Below are 26,069 nucleotides of genomic sequence, written 5' to 3' on the forward strand. Positions count from 1 at the left end.
CACTCGCGGCATTCCTAGGGCTAGTAAAATGCAGATACATGATTTTTCGTGATTAAACGAATGTCAGACTGCTCACATATCATAAAAGCTTACAGTTATATCAATTAGGTCACAAGGGAATCCTGAATACAACCAGAAAACATTTGTACATTTGAAACGTTACGTTTAACTACACGTGGTTCAGAATGATTGTCTCTTTGTGTGTGTGTGTGTGTGTGTGTGTGTGTGTGTGTGTGTGTGTGTGTGTGTGTGTGTGTGTGTGTGTATTTAGAGTTCGTCGCGTGGTCAGTCACGCGTTGGACTCCTGATCGTCTTCAGTTCCGTGTATGTGTGTGCGTCCTTCGAATTTGATGAGTTTTAAGTCTGGATTACAATGACCAGTGTGGTTCAATTACACGAGGTTGTCTGTGTTTGTGAGGTGTCGTGCAGAGGGGACACCACGGGATCTTCGGCCAGAGAGGCGCCCCTGTTGAGTCACATGTGGTAAGACAGGGGATCCTGTGATTACTTATCAGAGAAAAACGCCACGGGGGCACTTCTGGCATCGGTAATTTAATTAAGTCCAAGCACGATTTGCTTCGTGTGTGAATCGGTAACTTAAAAAGTCCCATGACATCTGTTTTTGTCACAATCTGAAGAATGGAGGAGTGTTTACTTAATTAGAATCTAGTTGATTAAAACCACATGATTGCGCTGATCATCTGATTATTGCTACAACACCAAAGCACAAACTGCCGGTAAAGGCAAGAGACGTGACATTTCCGGGAAACGAGCACTAGGCGGTTAGCGAATCATAACACACTGGGCCAGCATACCAATCTTAGCCCATTGCGTAGTTTTGAGGGACTGGCTTCATAGAACCTGGAAACCATCAGACCATTTTTACAAGGAGGGGAAGAGCAGTGTAGAATAAAGGTAAAATATAAGTTAAATAATGCAATTTTTAAAAAACAAAGCATGAACACATGTTACAGTGCACCCCACAAACAGAATCAAGCCTTTGAAAAAATGCGTTTTACCACCCTTTAATTGATGCATTATTTAATTGAGTCTCTTCCACCTGTATGAAACACATTTACACACTAACCACACATTTATTTCTCCTCATAGACAGTAATGAGGCTCTTCTGTGGATCTCCTGATGGTTACTGATCCTCTCATCTCCTTCTCACAGATTTAAACTGATGTAATGATTTATTAGGGACGTTTGGTGATCAATCTTCATCTATTCTATAAGGAGAAACCAGAAGAGAGAACAATCAGTGTTCAGTGGAACAAAGAGAACATTACTTAATGACTTTCCATTATCTTGCAGAGATATTTCTCAAACAATATTTGTTAGAAATCCAATGAAATCCAGCGACAGGAAGCAAACCACAGTTCGCAGGATATCAGTACTCCTGTCATAGAGGACATGAGGGTTTGCAAAGTTAGTGATGAACACATTGATACTTGTGAACCCAGTCAGACTAACCAGCATAAGAGAGAAAAGAACCTCAACGGGCATAGGCCTGGAGTTAGATGGCCAAGGGCTTGTGAGAAAACTGCATGGGACACGGTTAATACAGATCTATGCTTTGCATTGGAAAGATTAACTGGTACAGTTGAAAAGAAGCTGGATAAATTTGGGGGACATCATTTACGCAAATGGAATTGAGAGGTTTGGTGTGGAAAAAAGGAAGGAAAAAGTACAAACTACTCCTGCTGTATCTAGACGGCAGCAGAAAATTGAAGGGTTAGTTAGAGAAAGGAGACAGCTGAGGAAGCAATGGAAAAAAGCAGAACAAAGTCAGAAGGAGGGACTCAATCACTTACAAAGGGCCATAAAAGATAAGCTTGCAACATTACGCAGAGCTGAGCGCCTACGGAAACGCTACAAAAAGAAGGAGCGTGCGATTTCTATAAAGACCCATTCAAATTCGTAAAGAAGTTATTCACCAGTGAGAAGAATGGCACTTTAAAAGCATCTAGGGTTGAGCTAGAGAGATATTTGGAGGAAACGCATACAGATGCAAAAAGGCATGAGCCTATGTCAATTCCGTCAGACATCCCACCTGTCAATCCACCAGAATACCAAATGGAGGTCTGTGCACCTAAGTGGAAAGAGATAGAGCAGGTTGTGAGAAAGGCAAGGGCTTCATCATCTCCAGGGCCTAATGGAGTTCCGTACAGAGTGTACAAGAGTGCTTCAGGAGTTCTACAAATTCTGTGGAAATTGATAAAAGTGGCATGGGAAAAGCAGGTTGTACCTAGAGCATGGCGCCGAGCAGGTGGAGTCTTTATACCTAAAGAAAAAGATGCTACAAGCATCAGTCAGTTTCGTCCTATTTCACTATTAAACGTCGAAGGTAAGATTTTCTTCAGCATTATTGTAACCATGGTAATATTGTATTACCATGGCAATGGAAGTAATCATTAGGGCATCAAGATGGGTAGTAGGAGGAGAATTCCCGGTGGCCTGGCAACTAATTTGGCCTGCTGCCAGCCAGCGTTTTTTATATTTATTTTTTATTATTATTTTATATTACTACCTTTACCAGTGATCATTTTCGAATTCGTCATTCAATTAAATTATTATTATTATTATTAATAATAATAATAAATAAAATCACGAATCTGTTAGTCTTGCCTGGCAAACGGTTAAAGAAAAAATGCAGCACGAATGCAATTTAAGCCCTCTAAATCAAGGAGCATCTCGATAGTTAAAGGAAAGGTAGTAGATAAAACATTCTTCATTAATGGTGAGGCAATACCAACAGTTTCTGAGAAGCCAGTGAAGAGTCTTGGGAGATGGTACGATGGGGATCTAAAGGACACATTTCGAGTGGGAGAAGTTAGACGACAAGCAGTGGAAGGGTTGAAGAGCATAAACAGCTGTGCTCTACCAGGCAAACTAAAACTCTGGTGCTTTCAGTTTGGTCTACTGCCAAGGTTGCTGTGGCCACTGACTGTGTACAAGGTTTCTTTGACAACAGTGGATAAGCTGGAAGCGTTAATAAGTTCATACATCAGGAAATGGTTGGGAGTTCCACGCTGCCTCAGCAGGGTGGGACTTTATAGTAAAGGAGTATTGCAGCTGCTAGTCTCTGCTTTAACCGAGGAGTTTAAAGCCGCGTTTCCACCGCAATTACCAGGAACTATTTGTCCCAGGAACTTTTTTCATAGGAACTTTTTTTGCCCCAGACCGGTTGCCTACTGCGTTTACACCGCGTCTAAAGTACCAGGATGATTATGTAAATTGGTCTGGTGACGTTGAACTGCGTGCGACTGCTTCTCCCTCCCAGTCTGCGCGACGCGTTTGTTTTGAGTATGGAGGATATTCAAGCTGTGCTGCTTTTGTGTGCGATCTATTGGTTTACTAACGAGGTAATTAACAAAACGGCAGAAAAGAGACGAGCATTAATACTAAAGCGTATTCAGAAAGCTCGTAATGCTAGATATAAAAGTAGACAACGTTTGTTATCAGCTATAGTGGACATTGACCGTGAGATGGATGGGACGAACGCGCGCCATCGGGCAGAAAGAACAAGATTGGTAAGAAATTAATCCACCAAAATTAACAAGAGTTGTGAATAATGTTATTATCGATTACATCAACTTATTTTTTGCAACTTTTGTGTGTTTTAGATATGGGAGTACTATCGAATGCGTCGTGTTTCGCGATCGGTTTGGATGCACACTAGAACAACAGAATGGTGGGACAGCGTGGTTCCAACTTTCACCGAAGCACAGTGGATAAAGAATTTCCGGATGTCTAAGGATACTTTTCTGTACCTCTGTTGTCGATTGCAACCCCAACCTGAGAGACATGACACAAACTACCGACATTGTGTACCCATTCAAAAAAGAATCGCCATTGCACTGTGGAAACTTGCGACCAACTCTGAGTATAGAAGCATCTCTCATTTATTTGGAGTTGGAGTTGCTACTGTGTGTCACTGAGTTCACGATTTCTGCTCATCTGTTGAGAAGGTACTCATGCAAGAAGTTATCCAGTTACCAAACAGTGAAAAGTTGAAAGAAATGGCGACGTATTTTGAGTGCAGATGGGGTTTGCCACAGTGTATAGGTGCAATTGATGGATCACACATCTCCATTCTTGGACCAGAGGAGTACCACACAGAGTACTTCAACCGAAAGGGCTGGCATTCGATCATCCTACAAGCTGTTGTGGACGGAAGAGGCCTCTTTTGGAATGTTTTTTTAGGAGCGCCAGGGAGCCTGCATGATGCCAGAGTGCTACGTTTGTCAGGATTGTGGGACCTAGTGGATCTGGGTTTGTTACTACCTGATGTAACCAAGAACATTTGTGGACATGATGTGGGGTACTATGTCCTTGGTGATGCAGCCTATCCTTTGAAGAGCTGGCTGACGAAACCTTTCACCGACAACGGATGACTGACACCCCAACAACTTGTGTACAACCATAAAACAAGCAGAGCCAGGGTGGTGGTTGAGAATGCTTCTGGCAGACTAAAGGGCAGATGGAGGTGTTTGCTAAAACGAAATGACTGCAATACATACAAGGTCAAATCCCTGGTGATCGCATGTTGTGTTCTGCATAACCTCTGTGAAATGAATGGTGATGAGTTCAGAGAAGAATGGACTACGGGTACATTCAACCAGACTGACGGGGAACTGTCATCCACTGTAGAGGCCGAGGGTCTTGATGCACGTACAGGCCTAATGAAGTTTTTGACTACAGTGTAGGAAACTGCACTATCACTGGCTACACACCATAAAGTGTTTTTTTTTTTTTTTTTGGTAAGGGAAAAATAACCTTCAGGTGCTGTAATGCACTTTTCTAGGCTGTATACACCTGTTGTACATTGTTTTTGCTGTGTAACACTTTTTTTTTTTGTAAATAAAAATGATTACTTCTAAATCATGCTTTGGTTTTAATTTATTCTATCACCTTCTGTTTACAGGTGAAACTTGAAAATTAGAATAACATGCAACACTTTATTTCAGTAATTCAACTTAAATGCAAAGTGAGATATTTCAGCTATGAAAATCAGATTCAAAATTAGAATAAATGTGAAGTTTTCATAAGCTGTAAGCCATATAGTCATAATTATAACAGGCTTGAAAATGTAATACACCTTGCATGTAATGAGTCCATATACAAGTTTCACCTTTAAGTTGAATTACTGAAACAACTTTGCACAATACTTCTAGATTTGAGTTTCACCTGTATATTTGGCTGTCAAATATAAAATTTAATTTCATGAGTGACTTAAATTACCTACACTTTGCTTATTTTAACCTGTGCACTTTCACCGGAAATGTTTTACATCTAACCAGCACTTCAAAACCTTATGTAAGAGCTAAAATTACCATTGAGATGAAAAGGCACTTGATCTCAAAGTGACATTTTACAAACTTTATTTAACACAAGGCAAGTACTGCTTACTAAATATATACATTTTAAAATACAATCATGTGAAAAGAAATAAATTACGAGAACAGTAATATATTGTGTAAAGAAAAACAAATACAAATGTATTTTTGAACAACTGAGCAAACTGTCCAAGAACAGACAGAAACCTGGCCCTCTGCAGGAATGCAAACAATATATAAAAATTAGAATTGTGCAAAGAAAATAAAAAATGCAAATGTTCAATTTAAAGTGCAATCTCAGAGTTCAAGTGGCTACTTTTTGAATGACTGGGCAAACTGTCCAAGTACAGACAGAAACCCGGCCTGAAAGTCCCTCTGCTGCCGTCTGCTTTCTTAAGCTTCCGACTGCAGGAACGCCAACTCCTGCCTCCTCATCTCTCTTTCCTCAGCCTGGCTCTCAAGTAACAGCTGCATATATTTGTCACGGTGTTCTTGTCCAAGCTGCAGGGCGGTCTGGTTAGAATCTTCCATTTCCCTCAGCGCATCAAGGAAGTCACAATCCCTTTTCCTCTTCCCTAAGTGGAGAAACACATGACAATAAATACATAAGCCCACCCTGAAAACCATAAAATACGTATTTTAAGTGTTTTCATTACAAAATATTAAATTCAAAACTTTGCCATCATGCTCCATGCTTGGACTTGGTGCTTGTAACTCTCCTTGAGTTGATGGTGGCACCAGAATAAACATAATTCTGAAGCTGAAAGTACTGAATTATTTTAGACGAATATGTTTAACATTGGTAACATAGATGTTTGGCATTATTAGGACCCACAAATATTCCCCCATTGCATTATATTATACATTAATATCAACATAATTTTAATGTAGGACTGACACTAAAAAACTCTGAAAACTTGAAATTTTTTCTCACACAGTCATTTTATTTTGGGTGAACTGTCCACGATATGTATTGTTGCATTTTTGTATTGCAATATATTGTTGCACGATATATTATTACACCCCTAGTTTTGAAGTATATTTTTATCAATAGACAACGTTGTTTACTACCTCGTCGTGTGTGTGTTTCGGCGGAAGACATGGGACGAGGGCTACTGGTGATTGCAGGGGAAAACACGCTGGTCTCTGTTGCCTGCACATCATTGGGGCCATTCATTTCATCTGTAAAAACACGTTGAAAAAAGTTAGTTTGTTTTATCACTGCAAAGAGTTTAAGACAATTTCATGTAGAGGTGTGATAATTTACCTTCAACCGACTGGTCCTCAGAATCATGAATGGATTCCAAAAATGCAATTGCCGAGTCTTTTGTCACCGCTGCTCCAGGGAATGCCGGCCTGTGTCCCAACAACGCGTCCAGGCGGTCAAACCACTTGTTAGTACGCCGATCGGATCCGCTTCTATTGTTGTGATCCTTGACTTTTTTGTAGTCTTGTTTTAATTTTTTTAACTTCTCTCTGCACTGTTTTCCAGTGTGAACAATGCCCAGCTCGTATAACCGACTCGATATTTTCAGGTATACCTTTTCATTGCGGATTGCCGTTTCCAGTTCCCGCTGGATTTCTTCTTCCGCAAATACGCTTATTAAAGCCTGGACCTCGTCGTCGGTCCAGCGGTCGTATTTTTTGGTAAACTCCATATTAATTTCCCGACAACTCTTTACTGCACGAAGCCAGGAAGCGAGGTTTTTAAAAATGGCGGCTAAAATAAAATGCTGTGTGGAGTCAACCAATCAAATGTGACGTGAGCTCAACCAATCAGCATGTTCAGCGCACAAGTCCCACCCCGAAAGTTCCTGAACTCTGAAAAAGTACTACCTCGCCAGCAGGGACTTTCTGGGGGGGGGAATTTTTACCCGGAACTTCATTTAGACCCTGGTTCCTGCGGTGTAAACACACCGAGTACCACCCCAAAGTTCCTAGTTCCTGGGGAAAGTTCCTGCGGTGGAAACGCGGCTTAAGTGTGCCAAGGTCAGACTGGAAATGACTTTAGCAGAGTCACGCGACAAATGTGTAAGGGAGGCAGCCCCTGTGGTAAAAACTGGTAGAAAGTGGTCGCTAAATGGGCTGGCAAGACCTTTGGTCAATGGAAGAGAGTAGGATCAGTTTCCTTATTAGGTCAACATATGATGTTCTCCCATCACCGCAGAACCTAAACCTCTGGGTAGGAGAGGATCCCTCTTGTCCTTTGTGTTCATCACCTGCCACATTAAGGCACATTTTTACAGGATGTAAGGTGGCTCTTAGCCAAGGTCGGTTTACTTGGCGCTATGACCAAGTTTTGCGATGTTTGGCTTTAGCATTGGAAGGCAAGCGTAATATGACCAATAAGTTGCCGCCTGTTCTAGCAAAACATAACACGCAGAAGACAATATTCCTCTGCCCAGGCGAGCAACCACCAAGAAAAGGTGCTAGCACCAATTCTCGCCCAGGACAACTGGAAGCTGCTAGGGACTGGAAGATGCTGGCTGATCTTGATCAACGGCTTATTTTTCCACCTGAGATTGTCACCACTAACCGACGACCAGATATTGTTTTGTGGTCTGGATCAGCACGCATTGTTCAACTGATAGAGTTAACAGTGCCATGGGAGGATGTGGTAGATGAGGCATATGAGAGGAAGAAACTGCGGTATGCTCATCTGGCCACTGAAGCAGAACAGCGAGGATGGAGAGTCCAGGTTTATCCAGTGGAAGTGGGTTGTCGAGGTTTTGTGGCACACTCTACAACCCGGTTCCTCAGAGACGTCGGATTCAGTGGCCAAGAGTTGCGTCGCACAGTAAAGAACTTATCTGAAGCAGCAGAAAGGAGCAGCAACTGGCTGTGGTTGAGACGGAAAGATTCTAGCTGGCTGTGTACAGGCCGCCATGCTACGGTTTCGTAGAATTCTTGAAAACTTGAAGAGTCTGTTGGTTTATTTGTATAGGTTGTATAGTATTTACAGTCATTACGTTCCTGTGTATATTGCGTGAATGACGGGTGGTTGGGCAGATATTGTGTTTTGCGGTAGGTGGTATGCCATATGGAACCATTGCCACTGAAACTGCATATTAACGCACCAGTGGGGCTCGACAGCCTTAGTCAAACGGGTTGGCGCGTATGGTTGGGTTGTGGAGAGATTGTGGTTAGGTCTCAGCAGCAGGAGGGATGTAGAGGTCAGTAAGCTGGGCTGAGTTGAGTGGGGGACGGAGGGGGGTGACTCTGGGACGCCAGAGTCACTGTCGAGCCCTCTTGAGGTGTCGTGGGCTAGTCGACGAAACACTGAGGACGGAATGTGCCCACTTGAAGACCCTAGAGACTCAGCTCAATCCAGACGGTTGTCATGGGGGTACCGCACTGTGGTTGCAGCCGTTGTGTGTGCTGACGCGTGTTTACACTAGACAGAAGATTTACATCACCATATGGAAAGAAGCGTAAATGGATGGAGAAGCATAGGTTACTGTAAAGCTATGTCTTAGTTGGTGCTTATCTTGGCGAAAGCCGAGTACAAATCAGCATGAAGTTTTAACATCTACTCCCGTATAATGTAAATCATGAGTTAAGTATAATAGATGTAAAACATGAATGAGGTTGATATGTTTGTGTGTTTGTGTTGGTGTGAGTGCAGAAGGACCTGAGACTCCTATTGAGTCACTGTAAAGGAGAAACACAAGCTGATGAGTGTACGGCGTGTGGAAGAAACCACAGGGAGAAAATACAAATGTTATTTTCAGTTAAAACCCTTCGGTTAAATTTCCACAAGTTAAAGCCGTTTGTCCTCCAGTTTAAACATGTTTGTAGGCTCTTAGTAAATAACTGAGAGTAAAGTAAGTGTAGAGTAGTGTGACGTGTTGCTTGTCACAGTAAAAACACACTAGAGACAGAGACATTTCTCATGTGAGCTGGACGCTGTGAGCTGAAGCTGGAACTGCACTGATTTTAGCAGGAGTGCAGCGTTTTCCTACAATCTGACCAAGTCTGTTTTCACACTGAAATGATTCACTATCACTGACACAGTTAATAAAGCAGGTGTTGATGTATAAAGCTGTGACAGTGTGCTTTTGTCCTCTTTCCTCCTTTGTGTTAAACATTTTAATCAACTTTACATTTTGTTCTCGCACAAACCAAAAGTGTTGCAATATAGCTTAAGGAAAATTTCCTTTCACGAATGTTTGAAAGGTTTGTTCAGATATCAGAGGTAAATGAAGATCTCTTTAATATCATAAAGTGATGTTTCCTCACCTCAGGTCACAGTTTGAGTCTCGTATCACGTCTCTGAGCCGCTGCTTTGAGTCTCCTATCTTATTGTGTCTCAGATCAAGCTCTTTTAAAAACTGCAGTGCTTTTGAGTTTGTCAAAGACTGAGTTAAAGAAGAAACATCTGTAATGCCGCAGTCAAACAGACTAGAAAGACAAACAGAGGAAGAGAGATTATCTTACAAACAAATCATTAAGGTGAAGAATTTTACACAAATATAATGTGAACACAGACTCTTCATGAGATATTGAGTATAAAGTGTATTGGTTTAAACTGCCATTTATGGCTTTCGGCGCAAATACACTTTTAGTAAGGATCCTACACACAGTTTTATAAATGAGAACCCAGAAGATGCAATCCTACGGTATAATCAGTGTAAATTTAAACTAAACAGTAAACTTTAATCACACTATCACTGCTGTACAGTATAATGATACTAACTGTAGTTTCTCCAGCTTGAATTGTGGGTTCATCAGTAGATCACTGAGGTTTTTCACTCCAGAGTCTCCTAGTTTATTCCCGCTCAGGTCCAGCTCTCTCAGGTGTGATGGGTTTGATTTCAGAACTGAAGTCAGGATGAGACTCTGTTTCTCTGTAATACTGCAATCATACAGACTGAAGACAGAAAGAGAAAATAACTCAAATCCATGTTCCGTTCATGTGTGAGTTAAAAGCCTCATTAATAAATGCCATACAGTCACTAATACACCAGCAAAATCATGGAAACTTATTGATATGAATAATCCAAGACAGGAGCATTTGAGGAAACTAGTTACAATCCAGGTCTGGATCCGTCCTCACTCCACAAATAAGTGAACTTATCACTGTAGATTAATATATAGGATCAATATAGAAACCACAGAAAAGTCGACATTTAAATGGACTGATTTCACATTTTCATCATCAGATAATCTTGTACATGAATGACGATTTATTTCTAGTCATTTTAAAGTGTGGTTTACATCTAATTATAAAAACGGTTAGATATTGACCAATCAGAATCAAGGATTGGAACTGTTTTATTCACGATAAACACGCTATGACCGCTTCACCCAACGGCTCTATGTATCACTACACAACACCCCTAGCAACCACTCTTAGCAACGTAAACACATGTTTGATCTCACTGATATTGTTCATTGAAGCTTATAGAGTAGAGTATTGTGAGATATCGAGTAAGCGAGTGTTCCTGCATTTAAAGTAGATATAGCATTTTCCTTCAGGTCAGACCTATATTCATAATAAAAAATCTGCTTGAATGTCCGCTGCGATATCTTGTCCTTTTAACAGTCAAGGGGTTTCCGTGTCCTAGTCATTTATCAGTTGTGTCTTGCTTTTCCGTGTTTACAAGTTTGAGTCCTTTCAATATAAAAGTCTTCCCTACTGACTGACTCACTCATAAAGACAGTCTTTGTCTTCATCTAATGGAGAAAATATGTATGTAACTTCTGTTACTGTTTACGGTCAGGGACTATTTTTTCCAGCGAAAGGAAGGCTTTTAGTTATTTTACTTCATGCAAGTTGCATAGATAGATATTTTTCGGCTTTAATATCTGTATTGTGTGGTAACTGTTTTATAAAAGCAATAAGGTACTGGAGGCTAGTGCTGTATGGTGAATAAGTCACGGCTGACTCGCTTCACGTCGAGCCTAACAACGCCCTTCAGCCGTGACTTATTCACCATACAGCACAGCCTCCAGTACCTTATTGCTTACACACACATTCTGCTTAATAAATTAAAGGAGAACTCCTGGCAATTTTTAAGTTAATCTTGATCGTTATACCTTTGTGAGTAGGCCTACTGTCTATAGAAAAAAAAACGAACCGGATTGGTGATTGCAACACGGAGCTGTTGCCGCAAAAGCCCAGAACTCCCAGTCAGCTAAAACGGCAGTTATGGGGCATAAACAAAAAGAGTGTTTTTGTGCCTCTTAACAGACACAAAATGCAATTAAAATGTCTTTCCAACATGAACAGGGCCCTTACATGTGAACAAGAGTTGTTTAGCAACTTAGCCATTGTTTAAATTCACCTAAATAGTCTTTTAGACGGCTAGCTGTAGTCTCGCGCTGAAGTCCCATGGGAACTCAGTTGTAGCGGTTAAAAGGTAAACAGTGTGCACGTGGGAGGAGCGTAGTATGTGAAGAGTGATGATCGGAGTTGCTCACGAAATGGTTCGCGTTTGTGCCGTTCCGAATTGTGGCAACAATGCAAAAATACAAGAACTTAAATTTTCATCGTCTTCCTTTCCATGACCTCGAGATTCTGCAGTTGTGGCTATTTGTAGACTTCAGATTGATGTGCAAACTCCCCTACAAGTACTACGCGCTAAAGATTACTGCATTTGCAGAGAACACTTTGACAAGGATGACTACACAGACACAACACAGAGGGGCCGGTTGAAGAAAAAAGCAATTCCGTGGACGAAGACGTGTGCAACCACTGTGGAGGTAATGGAAACTTTATTTATCCTTCCATTTGGGCACACACGGCTTGAGGAGAGATGTGCAGTAATATGTTTTTGTAGTCTTATTTGCAAAACTTTAATTATTTCACTAGCTTCTATGTCTTAAATTATATTTATATATATAATATATTCCCACCTGCACACTGCTATTTACATTTTTCCGGCTTCAACTGAGTTCCCACGGGACTTCAGCGCGAGACTACAGCTAGCCGTCTAAAACACTATTTAGGTGAATTTAAACAATGGCTAAGTTGCTTAACGCATCTTGGTCACATGTAAGGGCCCTGTTCATGTTGGACAGACATTGTAATTGCATTTTCTGTCTGTTAAGAGGCGAAACGACACACTTTATGTCTATGCCCCCATTACTGCCGTTTTAGCTGAGTGGGAGCTCTGAGCATTTGCGGGAACATCTCCGTGTTGCAATCACCAATCCGGTTCATTTTTTTTTTCTATAGAGAGTACTCACAAAGGTATAACGATCAAGATTAACTTAAAAATCGCCCGGAGTACTCCTTTAAGATTTAGTGAAAAGTGCCATTAGTCCAGTATAACTGTAACTCTGTCAGAATAATTTACTGTCATTTGTTACTATGTTTTTAGTCTGTTATCACTTCTGTATTGTTTCAAAGCAAAGATTTGTCAGATTTTAGTATATAAAACAATTTTATGGCCACAAAGTTTCAAATGCTTCACAGTTTAATACTCTTTCTACTGATACACATAACGAACAGTTAACTAATAGTATTTCTCAATCTTTCTTCAGATGGAGAAACAGCAGAAAGTACAGTGCTATAAATGACGAGACTTGAGTCCAGTTGCCTTAAAATAAAATAAACAGTAAACTTTAATCACACTGTAACTGCTGTACAGTATAATGATACTAACTGTAGTTTCTCCAGCTTGAATTGTGGGTTCATCAATAGATCGCTGAGGTTTTTCACTCCAGAGTCTCCTAGATTATTCCTGCTCAGGTTCAGCTCTCTCAGGTGTGATGGGTTTGATTTCAGAGCTGAAGTCAGGATGAGACTCTGTTTCTCTTTAATACTGCAATAACTCAGACTGAAGACAGAAAGAGAAAATGACTCAAATCCATGTTCAGTTCATGTGTGTTAAAAGCATCATTAATAAATGCCATACAGTCACTAATACATCAGCAAAATCATGGAAACTTAATGATATGAATAATCCAAGACAGGAGCATTTGAGGAAACTAGTTACAATCCAAGTCTGGATCCGTCCTCACTCCACAAATAAGTGAACTTATCACTGTAGATTAATATATAGGATCAATATAGAAACAATAAAAAAGTTAACATTTAAATGGTCTGATTTCACATTTTAAACGTAAAAAAAATATTGTGCACGAATGACAATTTATTTCAAGGAATTTTAAAGTGTAGTTTACAACCTCTAAGTACACATTTTGTTTAATAAATTAAGATTTAGTGAAAAGTGCCATTAGTCCAGTATAACTGTAACTCTATCAGAATAATTTACTGTCATTTGTTACGCTGTTTTTAGTCTGTTATCACTTCTGTATTGTTTCAAAGCAAAGATTTGTCAGATTTCAATATATAAAATAATTTTACAGCCACAAAGTTTCGAATGCTTCACAGTTTAATACTCTTTCTACTGATACACATAACGAACCGTTAACTAATAGTCACAGTGTCTGGTTATGTTCCCTTGTTTATCACTAGAGGTCCACTGTCACTCATCAGTTCATTGCACCCAGCTGTTCCCCCTAATCATTGTTCCCAGCTGTTCTGTGTTAGTCTTGTTAGATATGTGTATATATTCCCTGTCTGTGTTAGTATGTGTACGGAGTCGTTGTTTTGTGTTACCACACTTCTTGTCTGTTTAGAACCGTTTCTTGTTTTGGATTGCTTCTCTGGATATTTGACCTCTGCATGGATTACAACGATTTTGGATTGCCCTCTTAATAAATTATTAGTGATGGTGAGATGAAGCTTCATAAAGCATTGAAGCGTTCCATCCAATTGGTTCACTCATGTGCCGAAGCTTCATGGTGCTTCATTTGCTCTATTGTGCCATCAAGTGGACAATAAATGTAAAACGTGCAGTGTGATTATAATGACATCGCATGGTTCCATCGCAAAAAAAAAAGAAGCTTGAATAGATCGCTAACAAATTCGCAAAGTCCCGAGTCCACAAAATGTGAGGGGGAATCCATTGCATTTTGCTGGCCCTTATATTTCAAATAGACCGCCAAACCACGAAACCAGTTCCTGAAGCAGTCACGTGGTACAGGTGGCTCGCGAGGCTTCAAACGTCACCACATACGTCACCGACACAAGCCTCGATACGAGCTTCATAGAAATCATCCCGGATTACTCGACACGCTTCGAAGCCTCGATACGGGAGGACCCATCACTATGAATTACTGCACTTGGATTTTCCCTCGTCCTGTGTGTGTTCGTGACAGAACGATTCCGTCCTCAGAAATCCAGCGGTAATTTTCAGTTTTTTTTTTTTTTTTTGGAAGATCTCGTCACCATGTGGATTCCACGTAGCGAGCTTGCTCCCGCAGAGAGAGAGAATGGCATCTCGTAACTAGAATATTTTTCTAGATGCGCACAAAGGCATGAGGAGATCAGGGCAGTTGAGGCTTCACCACTTGTCTCATCGAGCGCTGGGACTTCGTCGATGGTTTCGTCCAGTTCAAAGGCGGCAGAAATCCGTCTGAAGGGACGGAGGAGGAGGAGAAGGAGACCTCTGTCTGCCCAGTCAGAGATTGTTCACTTCCTGTCTGCCCAGTCAGAGACTGTTCACGTTCCGTCCGCCCAGTCAGAGACTGTTCACAGGGGCGTTGCTAGGCCCTTTTTAGGGCCCCTAAACTTCTGCCTAGCCCCCCTAAAAATTTGTGATTAATGCAGGCTGCTACACAAATTCGTGTTCGCTTCAGTCTTGTTATAATCAGAATCAGCGCGTTCTTCATCTTCAATCCGCAGTGGCGCCGAGCAGAGAACACATCAGAAACAGAGGACAGGGTGTGTGTGTGTGTGTGTTCATCTGAGCCTCATTGGTCTGTCACTGCTCGTCAATGTCAGAATATTTGAGATGACCAATCAAATCAAAGTAGGCGGGCTTTATGTTCAGAGACGCTGCTGAGCGCGAATTTTAACAGTGTGACTCGACGCGTACGGTCAAGTGCGAGATAAGATGTTAGTAGTTAAACTTAACATTTCATATGTGACATTTTTTTAGGTCATAAATGTTAAACGAATGACAAAAAATAATCAGGCAAACTAATATAGTTTTGTCTAATTTCGCCATATTGAACGTAAAATAGGCCTATATAACGTTACATAAGTTAGGCCTATTTTCAGTTCAAAAAGTACGTGACTTATGTAATGTAATAATTTACTGAGGGGACAAGAAACATTAACAAAGCCGTTTTCATCATGTTAGGCACAAGATTAATAATGAATGTGTACATATTGAGAATATAATACAAATTGTAGCCTTTAGTAAATTAAAAAAGCTCAGCTTTAGGAGGGAAAGAGAAAGGGATGAAGAGACTGAGAAAAAAAGAGAGTGATGGAGATGAGGAGAGAGCAGGTATTGACAAATAATCTACTGCCCACTGACATGGTTTTAAAGCTATTTCTTATCCTTTTTTTTGGTCTTAAAAACGTCTTGAAAGGCACATATCAGAGAAATTAAAAAAAAATTACCTACCAACCTCAAATTTAGGACCTCTTTGATTATAAAGGCCCATCTACAGCCCTGTATTAGGCATACGATCAATAATGAATGTGTAGCCTACATATTGTGAATGCATTTAATAAACTTAATTACCTAGCTTTAATAGCCTTCAGTAAATAAATGAGAAAATGATTCATAGGCAAAATCAACCTATCAGTTGACCCTATGTGTACTTTCTTCACTGACAGACAAAAATGAAAAGCCTATATCAGTCAAAGCTCAGCTTTAGGAGGGGAAGAGACAGGGCAAGAGAAAAACAAAGAGAAAAAGAGTGTGATGCTGATGAGGAGAGAAAAATAATCAGCTGTCTGTTATCCAATTTTTTTGGTCTTCAAAAAATCCTAAAATATGTAGATCAGAGAAATCAAAATTTTCTCGGGGAAACACAGAACCCCCCTATCTGCCCTACCTCACATTTGGGACCACAGTGATTATAAAACCCTACCTAAAGCATTAGATCCTAAACTAAAGTGTTACCTTTTTTTATAATAAAAAAAAAAAAACATACCCTCATTGGGGGCTTAGCCCCCCTAAAATGAAAATCCTAGTGACGCCCCTGACTGTTCACGTTCCGTCTGCCCAGTCAGAGACTGTTCACGTTCCGTCTGCCCAGTCAGAGATTGTTCACGTCCCGTCTGCCCAGTCAGAGATTGTTCACGTCCCGTCTGCCCAGTCAGAGATTGTTCACGTCCCGTCTGCCCAGTCAGAGACTGTTCACGTCCCTTTGCCGGTTCCACAGCCGGAGGCAGAGCCAATGCCTGTTCCAGAGCCGGAGGCAGAGCCAGTACCCGTTCCAGAGCCGGAGGCAGAGCCAGTGCCGTCTGCCTTCTTGGATCTGGACTATCTGGAGCGTCTGGCTCGGATCCTGGACATGCCCGTGTCTGCTGTTCCAGAGCCGGAACTGTCACTGTCACTCATCAGTTCATTGCACTCAGCTGTTCCCCCTAATCATTGTTCCCAGCTATTCTGTGTTAGTCTTGTTAGATATGTGTATATATTCCCTGTCTGTGTTAGTATGTGTACGGAGTCGTTGTTTTGTGTTACCACACTTCTTGTCTGTTGAGACCCGTTCTTGTTTTGGATTGCTTCTCTGGATATTTGACCTCTGCATGGATTACAACGATTTTGGATTGCCCTCTTAATAAATTACTGCACTTGGATTTTACCTCGTCCTGTGTGTGTTCATGACACTCATAGTATTTCTGAATCTTTCTTCAGATGGAGAAACACCAGCCAACAGTTTAAGAGCCACAAGCAATCAAATACATACATAAATTATCTATACAAATTGACAATATTTGTGTGTATGAGATATTAAATGCACCCAGTACATGTGAAAAATATGTCCGTTTAGGGCAACTGTAGAAACATGTCGGCGCATTTCAATGTAAGGGGACCGCGGTGTGTGTAGTCAGAAACTGCTCATGCTAAGGTAATACAAATATAAAGGTTCATTATGCAAGGTCTTTGTACACCCCTGAAAACGTATTATTCAAGGCAGTGACTAAACGCGCTCTGTAGCGCTGTGTGTTCGCTGTCGGCTACGCTAGAAACATGACGACACAATATGTCGACCTCCATAGAAGGAGGAGCCCGCGGTTATGGAGATATAAATGTCTCATTCTAAGGTAATAAAAACATAACGGTTCATTATGCAAGGCCTTTATACACCACTTAAAACATAGTTATGGATTTTATATTGCATTTCTGTCAATAGATCCTCAGAAATATTACACAATGCACCTTTAAACTAAACTTTAATCACACTGTCACTGCTGTACAGTATAATGATACTAACTGTAGTTTCTCCAGCTTGAATTGTGGGTTCATCAGTAGATCACTGAGGTTTTTCACTGCAGAGTCTCCTAGTTTATTCCCGCTCAGGTCCAGCTCTCTCAGGTGTGATGGGTTTGATTTCAGAGCTGAAGTCAGGGCAGAACAACCTTTATCTTTCATATCACACCAGCTTAACCTACAGCGGAGATAGAGAGGGAGAGAGAGAGAGAGAGAGAGAGAGAGGGAGAGAGAGAGAGAGAGGGGGAGAGGGAGAGGGAGAGAGAAAGAGAAAGTGAGAGAGAGAAAAAGAGAGAGGGAGGGAGACTTTGACTTTTAAAACTTTCAATCAAACAACTTGCTTAAAACGAATCTTTGCACCACACAGAGAGAAACAAATAAATAAATAATAAATAAATAAATAAATCACTATTTTACCATTTAAACCATAACTCTCCAAACACATCTCTCTCCACAAGAGCATTTTTCACACTCCACCTTTCATCAAAAAGAACCAAATTATTTGTCAATTTACAATAGGCATATTCTACAGCAACCCGGTACTTTACTAATGATGTAAACAATACAACTAAATCAATATTTTCCCCCTCATTTTTACATGTGTGAGATTTTAGAATTGCCAACTTTGCCTGCCCTAATAGAAAGTTACCAAGGGTGCACTGTGCTTTCCATTCCTTCTTGTACTACAAACCTACAATAAACAGATCTTTTGTAAACATAAACCCAAGTTCAGTGAATGTTTTATCCAACAGCTCAAACAAGGGAGTTAATCTAAAACAATCAGAAAAAAAAATGAAAAGTAGTATCAAAAGAACATTACAAAACGGACATGCAGATAAAACCATTGCATTAAATTATGACACAAAACTATTTGTTGCCAGAGCACAATGGAGTATTCTCCATTGGAGATCTCTTAGGAATAGGGGGTTTATACAAAGACCTCCATGATGGAGTTATCTATAAATATTCTCTCCATTTAGTATCAGTACGTCTTTTCAATTGAGCATAAAACAAAGATTTCACACACATTCCATACAACATCTTTTTTTGCACATTTTGAAACGATACATCCTTAAATCCCTTTAATAGCAAAGTGTTATTTAAATCTTCATCCAATTCAAAATGTATTTCTACTTTAAGATCTGGAAAAGTCAAAGACTTTGCACCATTTTCAAAAAATTTGTTTACAAAGGTCAAGAAAGATCGAGGAAAATATTTTTTAAGATCCTCAATTAACCCTTAAACATTTCTTTCTGATCTAAGTCCAACTTGGTCAGCTGTTGATCTAGTCGCATACCATTGACCTTTTGTAGAATCAATCAAATCCATTACAGTAGCAATTCCAGAGTTTGTTTTAAAAAGAGGATTAAAGAATAATGGTTCCAAAACACCATAATGTTCACTCTCCTTTCCAACCTTCTTTAACAATTGCCAAGCTTTGAAAACAGACTCATAAAATTTACAAAGAGAACGACTTACTCTCGAGACAAAAGAATTTTCAATTAAGAACAACTGCTTATCAATTCCGATTCCTCCATATTTTGTAGAATTAATAAGCTGTATGCAACCCATGGTATCTTATCTGAGCAGTATAGCAATTTCTGTAATGTTTGAAGTTCTTGCTTGTTAATTTATGAGTCCTTGTTCTCCTTCAATCACTGGGAGATATAAAACTCCAGGAGGGAGCCAGTGAAAACCATCCCAAAAAAAATTTGACAAAATGTTTCTGAATTGTAACAAGTAACTCTTCAGGAGGATCCAGCACTGTAAACCTGTGCCACAACATTGAGGCTGCCAAGTTATTAACAATTAAACATCTCCCTCTATAAGATAACTTTGGAAGGATCCACCTCCACTTTTGTAGTCTCCCAGTAACTTTATCAGCCAGACCTTCCCAATTCTTTTCCATGTAAGGGTCAGTTCCCAAATATACCTCAACAACTTTAAAACCATCCTTAATCCATTTACATTGTTGTGGAAGCCGAGGAGGGTCTATATTTTGCCACTCACCTAATAGCAGGGATGTACACTTATCCCGATTAATTTTAGCAGATGTTGCTTTTTGAAAGATTTCCAAGCTAGAAAGCAAAGCAGATATATCGTCAGTGTTTCTAATACATACAGTTATATCATCTGCATATGCTGTGAGTTTTACAGGTGGAATTTGGAACAAGTCCATGCAATCGCTTCCTTAAAGATGATAAAAAAGGTTCAATAGATATCGACTACAAAAGTCCGGAAAGAGGGCATCTTGCCATATACCTCTGGTTACTGCAAAAGGTCTAGTCAGGCAACCATTAATTCTCAGCATACTAGATGTTTCATTATATAACAACTTAACACAGGAGACAAATTGTGGACCGAAGCCAAAGGCTTTCAAGGTCTTTAGTAAGTATAAATGGTCCACTCTGTCAAAAGCCTTTTCTTGATCCAGATATTAGAGTCCAATATCAATTTGATGTTTTTTGGCAACTGTAATAATGTCTCTTAACAAAAATAGGTTATCGAAAATTGTTCTTTTGGGGATACAGTATGACTGATCCTCATGAATTATAGTTGCCATACATTTCTTCAACCTATTGGTTATAGCTTTTGACAGTATTTTAAAGTCAGTACACAGTAATGAAACAGGACGCCAATTCTTCAAGTATCCAAGATCCCCTTTTTTGGGTATTAATGTCAGCACCGCTCTTCGGCAGCTCAATGGTAGAATACCTTGGTATAATAGACTCCAGTAAAACATGACACAAATCTTGTCCAAGCACATTCCAAAAACCCTTGTAGAATTCTGCAGACAGACCATCCAACCCAGGTGATCTGCCACTGTTCAGCCCCTGCACAGCACTCGAGAGCTCAGAGAACGTCAGGAATCCCTCCAGCTCCTCCTTCTCTGTCATTTACATTTATTCATTTAGCTGACGCTTTTATCCAAAGCGACTTACATTTGCTATATTTCAGCGGTCGCACGCCTCTGGAGCAACTTGGGGGTAAGTGTCTTGTTCAGGAACACATTGGTGTCTCACAGTGGATTCGAACCCGGGTCTCTCACACCAAAGGCATGTGTCTTATCCACTGCGCCATCACCCCATAGCTGTCATTGTCATGTTCTGACTGATAGAGGTTCTCATAAAAAGAAATAGCAGAAGCTATAATTTCTCGCTGGTCAGTAGTTTCACTGCCATTAGAAAGTTTCAGTTTATGGAAAAATTTCTGCTCTTTTGGCTTTTTCTCTAATCCAAAAAAGAAGGCAGTTGTAGCATCTATTTCATTGTTTTATATATCTTGTTCTCACAAGAGTTTCCTTCTCCTGTTCTTCCAATAAATCCTTCAAAAGGCTTTTATTCACTTTAATGATATCAGCTGACAATAATCTGTCTCCTTCGTTATTGTAGCTTTGCTGAAGAATTTCTTGTTCGAATATCTTCATTTTCAAATTTTCTGTATTATATGCAGTGTATTGTTGGCAAAAGTTCTTTATCTGCACTTTTCCCAAATCCCACCACTGACTTAAAGATGTATAACTATATCTCTCTTCCCTCCAAGATCTCCACAGAAGGTCAAAAGAGTTCCCAAAGATGTGATCTTGCAGTATTCTGCTATTAAAGTGCCAGTGTGCCTGATAGGGTTTAGACGACAGATCAGACATAGACATAGAAATAAAATGGTGATCTGACATAGATGTTGGTGAGATACAACTACCAAAGACTCTTCCCTTTGTTACACTCCTCAACATAAAAACGATCCAGTCTCGCAGCAGAGACAATATTTGAATTCATTTTTAACCAGGTCTATTGTTTAACATGAGGATAAGCATCCCTCCATAAATCTACCAGATTGTGTCTATTAATTAAAGATTTAAAAACATCCGCTGAACCAGGATAAGGTTCCTCATGGTTTCTATCTAATTTGTGATCTACAGAACAATTGAAATCACCGCCTATTATAACAATGTTATCCTGAGGACATTTCAACAATTCTTCAGAAAGTTTTCCGAAAAAACATTTCGTTCACTTCCAATATTAGGAGCATAAATATTAAAAAATGAAAAACTATTATTGCCTATTGTTATCTCAGCACGCAATAGGCGTCCAGGTATTATTTCTAAAAAGTCTGGATCATCTTTTACACGTTTTGAAATGAAAAACGCAACACCAGCACTCAGATTTGTGCCATGACTAAGGCTAATGTTACCGGACCATTCGTTTATCCAGTCAGCTTCATTACATGGATCGGTGTGTGTTTCTTGTAACATAATTACATCTGTTTTTTTTAAGGTGTAAGTATTTAAATAAAGTAGTTCTCTTTTGTACATCCCTACAACCATTTATATTTAAGGATCCGATGTTAAAGGATAACATCAGGATTAAAAAAGAGAAAAGATACAAAATCCAATATGTCCTGTTCATCATGACTCTTTAGAGGCTTTTTTTGGGTCTTTTTCCGGCAGCGCTCACAAACCTTTTAAGTCGATAGCGCTTAGGCTGATCTAATTCCTCTAAAGTGGCTTTCTTCATAGCAATTAGAGAGGACTCAGTAAAAAGCCTTAAATCAGGAAAGAACATTTCAATCTGTGGCTTTCTCTGATTTTTTGTAGCATTTACAAAATCATTAAGTTTTTCCACCGTATAATAACGAGACTTTGTAAATTTCCCAATAGTACTTTCCTGTGAATTAGTTTCAGACAATTCATCAGCAATCGAATCTTAACAATCACTGTCCAAATCACTATCAATTACCTGCGATTTAGTCTTTTCAGCCAACAATTCAATATCATTGTCAGACACGTTACTCGATGCTGCGTCTCATTCAGATCATCACTCACTTTAGGCTCATCTTGTTCTCTGGATTGCACTAACTCAACAATAGCCTCCACACTGTCGTTTGTTCCACTCTGTCCAGCATCAGGTATTTTAGCAGTAGTCGCGGTGATATCAACACTACAAACTGGATGCAACTGTTCTCAAATTTCAGCGAGCGCGGAGCTTTCAGCGCTCGGATCGGGCGCTGCGCCTTCGCTAGTCACTTCAGCCGGATCATTATTCTCTGGAGCATTTAAAATCTGCCCCGAATCAGATTCAATTCTTTTTCTAGCATTTTGAGCCTCTTTAACCAGAGGACAGGCTGATTTAATGTGACCATATTTTCCACAAAGAAAGCATTTCATGGACTCAGTGCTGATAAAGATCGTATAATCTTTTCCAAGCACCGTTAATTTAACAGACACCTCAAGCGTTGCGAACTCAGCACTCAGAATCATAACAGCCTGACGTCTGTATGACATGACATGTTTCAACTCTGGTGTTTTCAAACCCAGAGGAATCATTTTAATCTGCTCCACCACTTTTCCATAACGAGCTAAAATACTCTCAAGCGCTTTATCAGAGATAAACAGGGGAACGTTTGACAACATCACCTTTTTCGAGAGGTTATACAGGAACAAAAACATCCTGAACAGTCAAACCACACTCCACTAAATGATTGACCATTTCAACTTCTTTTAGAAAGACAACCATTGCTTTATTCATTCTAGAAGCAGACATGATGTTTTTTGCGCCTATTTCCCTGCCAATACCAAAACGTTCTCAATGGACACTGATCCATCAGTCGGCATGCACTTCAAAACCCATCGGAGTTTGAGCCCATCTCTATCAGCTATACTGACAGAAGTCAGCTCTCCGACTCTCTGTCTTCTAATCCAAAGCAATATTCACAAGAAATAAACCCGGAAAAGTTTGAAACTCACTCAAGACCGCCACAAAAACTCCTCCGCTCACATGCTCCCCACAGTCACTGCCCACATGCGCAAACGAGAGAACAGATCTTTATAGTTCCATTAAATCCAGGATTTACAACACTATTTTACCTGTATCATTTTACCTCAGCAACAATTCATTTAAAATTAAAATTAAAAAGTAAAAAATAAATCTGCATCATCAATAACAAATAAAACCTCATTTATACCCCAAATTCTTAAAAAACTTTCAACATTATTGATCAACATATAATATGAAAATTCTATTTTTATCCTTCCTTTTACCATACACTTCAACATCATTTCTACATCTATTGAGCCTAGTTCCAACTCTTTGTTTTTTCTTGTTTTCCACATTGCAAGCTTTGCTGTACCAATTAAATAATTTAATAAGCACAATTTCCCTCTATCGAGCACTTTGTATTTAAAGGGTTAGTTCACCCAGAAATGAAAATTCGGTCAGTATTTCACTCCCTCCAGGATTTCGCGATGTCGCAATCGCAACTATTAAGGCAACTTCAACAAATCCCCGTGAATTCAGTGCGCCTTGCAATTTTGACCAATCACCGCAACTTTTCTGCAACTTTGACCAATCATCGCGGTCTCCTGCGAAGCGTCATCAAACTCACTTCTTTGTTTTGTTTAGAAGACGCAGCAGACATGTGTGCTGCCAACGTCTCACATTTACCTACTAAAATAACAGCGAGAGAGATAAGAGAGAGATTGAGAGAGAGAGAGAGAGAGAGAGAGAGAGAGAGAGAGAGAGAGAGGCGCGATCGAACTGTGTGTGTGTGTGTGTGTGTGTGTGTGTGAGAGAGAGAGAGAGAATTCCATGAGAGATGGTCACACTTGAGTTGAGCTCCAGATAAATTGCAAGAAAAATAAGATTTATTTGCCAACAAAGCTAAAGAAAATAGAGGATTCAACATACAACAACATCTAGACAACATCTAAACAAAGATTTTGTTGAATCTGGACAGTTTTTATTTTATTTTTTTTACACTGTCACACCTGAATCTGAGGAAAAGTTCAAGAGAAGCTGATCACAGGATAACCCTCTGCAGAAGAGGATATTCATGTTGGAAAGGATAACATCAAGCAACAAACAACAACAACTATAAGAAAACTTGCAGGAAAAGAGAGGTAAATATATTTTAAATAGACAGTGCTATTTATCTCTCTTTGGACTTTTTCCTGATTTCTGTTTAAAAGGAAAGGCACTGAATAACATTTTTGAACATTTTGGACACAACTGGAATCTATGTAATGTAATGTAATCAGGAATCTATGTAAAGAGATCAGTGAAAGTCATATTTTTCCCATTTTTGGCTTATTTATTCATTTTTGCCTATTTTATATCTTCACTGAGAAATGAAAAACAAAACAAATCAAAACAGTGGCAGTTATTTCAGTTGGTTGTTGATATTCTAAATCAATGATGGCCAGCGCATCATCTTGGCCCCGCCCCTTCATCTACCCTCAGAAGAGCTCTGAGCACTCCAGGCTGATGCTCAGACACAAGCAGATGAAGGAGAGCCCTGACACACTGTTCGCTGAACAACAAGATCACAGTGCCATGAACAACCTGCTCTTTTACACCGAACACAGCCCTTTGTGGCACACTGCCTTCTGTCAACATCTCACCTTTATCAAGAAAAGAGGCATCTGTAAAGGCAGGCAGATCTTAGCATTTGAAGATGCTGAAAAAAATTATGAAACACGATTTTTGACACTGAACTTGTATCAAAATGGCACTGTTATGGTCCAAGGATCAGAGTCTGCTCTCAAGGTCTTTATTGAGGATTTTGAACTAATAAAAACACTGGCCCTGTCTGATGAAGCTGACAAAAATATGAACATTGATGCCTCCCCTGGAAAATCAGTTCAGAAGATGACAGCGACTTCAGCAACTGCGATCCCTTCTCCAATGTCAAGAATGAAAGACAATTTTTCACTTCTGGAAGTAGAAGTAGTGGAGATAAAAGAGTTAATACTGTCCCACCTGAAAGACATCAACATGGAACAAGCAACAATCGACATAAAGAACTTAAAACAAGAAGTTGAATATCTGCAGAGACACAGAGAAGAAATGTTAACAGAACTTCAGCAAACTAAAGATGAACTGAGGGAAGTAAAATCCACTTTAGGAAGACAACTAACAGACGTTAGAAAAGAAATGCAGGAGGAGCTCTCTGCCTTGAAGTCAGTTCTTCGCACCAAAGATGAACTCATCACTGACCTAAAAGAAAGACTCAGTTCTGTTTCAGCACCTACAGAGTCTTCTGCTAAACCCTTGATTCGTCCAGAGATGCTCATGGAGAATCCTCGACCTGAACAGCTACCAGTGGAAGAGCCTCACTGCTCGACTGATCCAGCATCCCAGATCCACAGCTCCGCTGCACAGGACCCGGGAGAGACGCACGCTCTTATCCTGACTGACTCCAACGGGAAATATGTTAGTGAGAAACTCCTATTACCAAACATGAGAGCCAAGAAAATCTGGTGTCCAAACACAAGAAGTGCTTTTCAGATCCTGTCTGAGAGTAAACATGAAAACTACAAGCACATCATAATCCACACAGGGACAAATTATTTAAGGGCCATGAAGGGCCGTGTGGCTCCTGTGATGAGAGAGGTGGCGATCACAGCCACACAACGTTTCCCACAGGCCAGAATAACTCTGTCCACACTGCTGCCACGCACCGACGTGCCGTTCCACGTGATCCATG

At 40.0% G+C, this 26,069-nt stretch overlaps 1 protein-coding gene across 2 annotated transcripts in view; it reads right to left on the reverse strand.

Moving 5' to 3' along the window:
- Positions 1-1,009: 1,009 nt before the first annotated feature.
- The window catches only part of LOC143724250 (NACHT, LRR and PYD domains-containing protein 3-like), a 391,005-nt gene continuing 365,945 nt past the window's right edge, over positions 1,010-26,069 (reverse strand). For both annotated transcript variants that reach the window (XM_077217230.1, XM_077217231.1), the window contains 5 exons: positions 17,593-17,766; positions 12,951-13,124; positions 10,037-10,210; positions 9,580-9,741; positions 1,010-1,230 (listed from right to left, as the gene is read on the reverse strand). In XM_077217230.1, coding sequence (XP_077073345.1) covers positions 1,215-1,230; positions 9,580-9,741; positions 10,037-10,210; positions 12,951-13,124; positions 17,593-17,766 — 700 coding nt within the window. In that variant the 3' untranslated portion in view covers positions 1,010-1,214. The remainder of the gene's footprint in view (positions 1,231-9,579; positions 9,742-10,036; positions 10,211-12,950; positions 13,125-17,592; positions 17,767-26,069) is intronic.

The sequence above is a fragment of the Siphateles boraxobius genome, unplaced genomic scaffold (assembly GCF_051911475.1).
Source record: "Siphateles boraxobius isolate OS27281-9 unplaced genomic scaffold, OSU_SipBor_1 70, whole genome shotgun sequence".
NCBI lineage: Eukaryota > Metazoa > Chordata > Actinopteri > Cypriniformes > Leuciscidae > Siphateles > Siphateles boraxobius.